The sequence below is a fragment of the Amphimedon queenslandica genome, unplaced genomic scaffold (genome assembly GCF_000090795.2).
Source record: "Amphimedon queenslandica unplaced genomic scaffold, v1.1 AMPQUscaffold_13346, whole genome shotgun sequence".
Classification (NCBI taxonomy): domain Eukaryota; kingdom Metazoa; phylum Porifera; class Demospongiae; order Haplosclerida; family Niphatidae; genus Amphimedon; species Amphimedon queenslandica.
Genome location: NW_003546418.1, coordinates 84,683 through 90,551, shown reverse-complemented (window position 1 = coordinate 90,551; position 5,869 = coordinate 84,683). Strand labels below are relative to the sequence as shown.

The 5,869-nt window shown below is 33.1% G+C and overlaps 1 protein-coding gene across 1 annotated transcript; it reads left to right on the top strand.

Annotated features, from left to right (window-relative positions):
• The first annotated feature begins 12 nt into the window (after positions 1–12).
• On the top strand, positions 13–3,172 carry LOC100632924 (deleted in malignant brain tumors 1 protein-like). The gene is made up of 10 exons (XM_019997970.1): positions 13–1,012; positions 1,060–1,284; positions 1,343–1,378; positions 1,432–1,602; positions 1,653–1,773; positions 1,821–1,993; positions 2,042–2,257; positions 2,304–2,615; positions 2,664–2,996; positions 3,044–3,172. Exons 4-9 carry the CDS (start codon positions 1,479–1,481, stop codon positions 2,984–2,986), a joined length of 1,269 nt encoding a protein of 422 aa, XP_019853529.1. The 5' UTR covers positions 13–1,012; positions 1,060–1,284; positions 1,343–1,378; positions 1,432–1,478; the 3' UTR covers positions 2,987–2,996; positions 3,044–3,172.
• The last annotated feature ends 2,697 nt before the right edge of the window (positions 3,173–5,869 follow it).

The following is a 5,869-nucleotide window of genomic DNA, read 5'->3' as shown; positions in this document are numbered from 1 at the left end:
TTACATTACCGGTATACAACTATCACTATAGTAACATTGTGCTTGAGAAAGATAACCAATAAGTCAATGATAATAATACTTTATTAAGTTGCATGTACACGAAAATCTAAAATAGCATTTTCACATCAATCTCATGATTTTGCATGTGCATCTCCAGTATTGAGCATACTTTATTTATTGGTACTAAGCTGCAGCTGTATAGTCAAGTAATTTAAGATATTATTACTAATGAGTGAGTAGTAAGTGGAAATATGCATGACTAACCTTATTAATGTCATCACAAGAAGCACAATTATAGTTTACTATGTACTTTAAACAAGTTATGCACACATTAATAATAAAGTGTCTTGCAGAGACCTCACACACATCTGTTGAGCTATAGTAAGCATAAACTCATGCAGCCTCTTAATTTTTTACACTATATTTTTAGCCTGGTTCTCAAGATCAAGGTTACCAAATTAAATAATTAACTTCCCTTGTAATATTAAAAAACATATTCACCTCAACTATGGGCAAAAGGAGGGTAGCTTCTATGGAAAAGGTTACATCAACACAAGATATTTAAATTTTCGTATAACAAAAAGAATTATTTTTATCTTATTCATAGGACATGTGTATTAATGTTTTAAGCTAGTATGTTGAGTTTGTTACAAATAAAGATCTTCAGCATGTAAAAAAGAGCAACATCTTGAAACTCAGCCTTTGCTACATAATTTGTGTAGCTCTTAATAGATAAATACAGCTAATTAACTATTCTAACTTTACTCTAGACAGGATGTTATTGCATCTGTTGCTATATAAAGCAGTATAGATCTATAAAATAGTCTATCCTTGGCACAACTTATCTGCACGGTGCAGTTATGATTAGGCTAGCTCTGCTTGTCCTTTTGCTTGTAACTGTTAACTGTAGCCCAAGTAAAGTTTTAATGTATTGCAACTTAGATATCATTCATGTTCTTTATATTATAAGCTAAACGCAGCTGGAGTGGCCCTGGGCCAGACAAAAATGATGGTAAGTTGTGAAACAGTCATATAATGAATTAGTCTTTTTTGTGATAGACCATCCGTTAGGGCCATTAGCAGTCAAGCCAGAAGACAAGGAAGAAAGCAATCTAGACCTTGGTGAAGAACATACTCAAGACAAAAAGGATGACCAAGATGATGACAAGAATGACAAAAATACCAATAACCAAGATGACCATGAAGATAATGATGAAGATGACAAAAACATTAACAAAGATAAAGGTGATGAAAAGTATAACTTTAAGACTGAGATAACAGAATGTGAGTCACAACAGTCTGTAATGCACAATAGTATTCATTTATATAACCCTTTTTGCAGTGACAGAGGAAGTTTCACAAGTACCAGCTAATTTAAGTATGTTAGCTATCTTTGTTTTTTATAGCAGCCTATATATGCGATTATTTTAGGTGGAGAGTATAGTAGTGGTGAAGATATTTTAGAGGGAGATATCAAAATGACTCCAGAGCAGGCTGCAGTATTCAAGCGTAGTGGGTGGGATGGGTTGGTCAGTTCTGAAGCCTGGCTTCGTGGTCACGGCAAATGGTCAAGGACTATTCCATACACAATTAATGGAGTTGGTTAGTAAAATTTGTATAAATGTTACACAATGAAATTTGATTTTATGTAGCTACAAGGGAAATAAATGCCTTAAACAATTCAATTCGAATTTTCGATGAACACACTTGTTTAAGATTTATTCCAAAGCAAGACTATAATAATGATTACATCGAATTTGTCAGTGAAGGAGGGTAAGCTCTGTTTAAACTAGTTTCAATATTTTCAATTCTGATTCCAGTTGCTGGTCCTATGTTGGTAAACTAAATAATGCTAGTCCTCAGCGAATCTCATTATCTAGTGGTTGCCATCTTGCAATCCCTATTCATGAGATAATGCATGCACTTGGGAGATATCATGAACAATCACGAGCTGACAGGGACACTTATGTCAGAATAATAACTAGCAATATAAGTACACTCATTAATTTAAATATTATGCAATAAACTATTACTACTATAGGAAGTGGACGTGAAAGTAATTTTAACAAACAAACTAATTCTGACAGTCAATCTCTACCATATGATTATCTTTCATTGATGCATTATAGTAGATATGCTTTCAGTAAAAATGGTCGTCCTACAATTATACCAATACCTGATGCAAGCGTCACCATTGGCCAGAGTAACAGGATGTCATTATATGATATACAGCATGTCAATATTCGATACTGCCCAGGTAATTTGTATGAAAGAAATTTTAAATGTAAGTGTTATCAATTTAGAAAGAGCACTTCGATTAGTTGGAGGAAATGGATCATATGAAGGAAGGGTTGAAGTGTACTGGGATGAACGGTGGGGAACTGTCTGTGATGATTATTTTGGTGAAAATGATGGTCGTGTCATTTGCAAGTATTTGGGTTTCCCTGATGTTGCTGCAACATACCGTAGAGCTCGATTTGGGCAGGGAACTGGTCCAATAGTAATGGATGACCTACGTTGTGCTGGTAATGAGTATAGTCCTTTTGCATGTCCTATGAGGACTATTGGTACTCATAACTGTCGTCATCATGAAGATGCTAGTGTAATGTGCAAGAGTAAGTATGTCAATTGTAAATAGTAACATTAGCAGTCCATGTTTGTAGAAAATGTTCGTCTTGTTGATGGTAGAAATACTAGCAGCTATGCTGTTGGTCGCTTGGAAGTGTATGCTGAAGGTCATTGGGGAACCGTCTGTGACGATTTATTTGACATAAATGATGCACATGTTGTTTGTCGTCAACTAGGATACAGGACAGCTAGTCATGTCTACCCTTGTGCTCGCTATGGACGAGGTACTCTTCCAATATTGATGGATGATGTGCAGTGTACTGGTGGAGAGGCACAGATCACTCATTGTCCCAGTACTCCTATTGGTGAACACAACTGTCAACACTATGAAGATGTTAGTGTTCGCTGTGTTAATTGAATTGAACACTGTAAGTTTAATAAGATCATTCCCATCTAACTCTCCTTCCTTTGATAGGATAATGAACATTATCAAGAACAGACATATTAGATTTTGTAGTTGTTGAACTGTTGTAGCAATAGACTTTAGTTCATTATGTAGTTGATTTTGATATTTTAGTCATCAGTTGATATTTCAATAATGTCATGCAATAAATAAGAAATAGTGAATGAGAGTGACAAACTACAATATTAATATATAGCCAAAATTTAATGAAATGTGCCAATTCCAAAAACTTGCTCTGAAATTATATGCACCAAAATATTATTTTTATTGATACATAATGTTTATTGAGCCAATTTTGACTTAAGTTATGGCTATTTTTTATAAGTAGCAAATTTTTGAAAAAAGCAATAACTATTATAAAGCACAAGGTTTTTTTTCAAAAAACACTTGGAAATCACCCTCAATTTTATGACATATTGATATTTCAAGGTTCATGCTATGTAGAAAGTTTGAGCCAATTCTGACTTCAATTTTTGAATTATGGCCATTTTTAAATAGGCCTATTTTTTAAATTTTGTACAGTAATAAATGAGCCTGTTCATGCTTTTTCAAAATATGGCTCCAAAATTAACTTAATTTTATTACATTTCTAAGATACACATTGATTAATTAATGTACTTATACTATGTATATATGAAGTTTTAAAGCCAGTTCTAACTGAAATTTTGTTGATTGTACTATATTGCAGCTACATGTACATGTTCATGTATATCAGGCCCATATGTAGACTAATAATAAAAAATGCATGTTGTTATTATTATTATTATGTTACAGTTATTATTATTTTCATAACAGAAGGGACATTATTTTTATTAATAACATTATATTTGTTTCCTGAACCAGGTGCTCTTGAATCACACACAAACAGATAAAAGAGGAAAAAAAGACATGACGTGAGATGCCAGCTGCAGCTCCAACCTTATCACATCAGTATCGGACTAGGCCAGTTAGACATTATAATATTTTAATTAATGCTATCGTTGATTGTTAGAAATAGCTTTAATCTCCCTGTATTACTGTGTGAGGAATAAAGATTATGATAAATGAATTTACTCTGCTCATTAAAATTTAGGTGAATTGCTTCATTTTGGTTGCCAAATTTGTGGGCAATGATTTTAAAAGGTGTGTTTCATTATAGGTTTTATTTTGGCAAGTGCTTGTAAAAATTTCCTCTAAAATTACCAAGTACATGATGAGAACTTTCCGTAGAAAAGCAAAAACAATAATTGTTTTGTTTGTTGATCAAATGTTATAACAACTTTATCTTAGTAGCCATAAAACTATTCCGTCATTGTATATCAAACCTTTAAATTTGTTATGGTAATCATACAGTGGTTAAAATGAACAACAAAAGATTGGTTAATATTTGAAATCATCACTATGGAATTCTTGTATCTATAAACTATTGCTGTTTGCTTTGTAAAACATGAAGTAAGTTTTTGTCTCAACCATCACTTTCAGTTTCAGCAGTGATAGATTATAAATACTAGGCTTAATTGGTAGCATACTGTCTGTATGTTTTGTGATGTATTCTAGAATGATTTCATGTTTATTCTGTCTGCTGGTTTTTATTTTCTTCCCTTGTTCTAATTCATCTCCAGTGGATGTCATTCACAATGTCACTGGTAGTTCCCAATTGGAGAGTATCTTGTGTACTGATAATGAAGTATTATTCAGTAATGATGTCACTCTGCTCCTTTATACTAATGTAACTCATGAAATAACTCAAAATAAGTGCTGCAGAGCTAATATAAGCCATTCTCTTAACATTATCAGTTATCCAAGTGATGCTATAGCTCACACTTACTGTACAAATTCAAGTAAGAACTGGACTAGTGGGTTTGCGTTTTACAGTTCCAATGGCTCATTAACAATGAGAGGACTTTGTTTTAATAATTGTGGTATTAATCTCACTACATTAGATAGTGACATCAATTCTACAAGTTACCTTTCTTTCACAGATGATCACGCTACTGCTTTGCTATTGAGCAATATTGCTAATGTTCAAGTGACAAATGTCACTATATTGAACTACACTGGGTTTGCTATTGTAGCAGTTAATCTCCCTAATGCATCTTTTAATTTCCTTGATATCAAATGGCCTGCATTTAACAGTTATCTTTATGGTAGTGGATTATTTGTATTGTATACAAATTTAACAACACATTCAGCAGTCAATGATTCACCTGGCCATTATATGCAAATCAGAAATTCTACTTTTCTTAAGCTTCATGCAAGTTACTGGCCTTATTGGTGGGACTGTCCTTTAACTTATAGGCATCCCATGCCTGCTATATATGGAGCAGGTCTCACAATATATTATACACAAATGTTACCAGCTATTGTGAACATTTCTAATAGCAGTTTTAAATGGTGTTATGGTAGATATGGAATAATGTTAATAATGCAGTTTAACTCTTCGATCAGTTCTTGTACAATCATTAATAATTGCTATTTTAATGGCAATGCCAATTATCAGAGGAGCCCATGCTTAGGAGCAGGTATTTATTAAAATTTCTACATTGGAAGCCGTACAAATGATTACCCAAACAATGCAAACATGACTTATACCCCCACTACAATAGAATTATTATAAATGGCAGCATCTCTCATCCAGGTAACTTCATAAACAATTATGGGTCTGTATTTAGAATCATAGGATCTAATGCCACACTTCAAGGAAATCTCAATTTTATTAATAACATTGCCAATCGTGGTTCAGCCTTTATGCTGGAATATAACAGTGCATTTCACTTCATTAATGAGCTGAAAGTTAACTTTATAAACAATATTGCTCAATCACTAGGAGGAGCTATATATGCTAATTGTGACACTTGC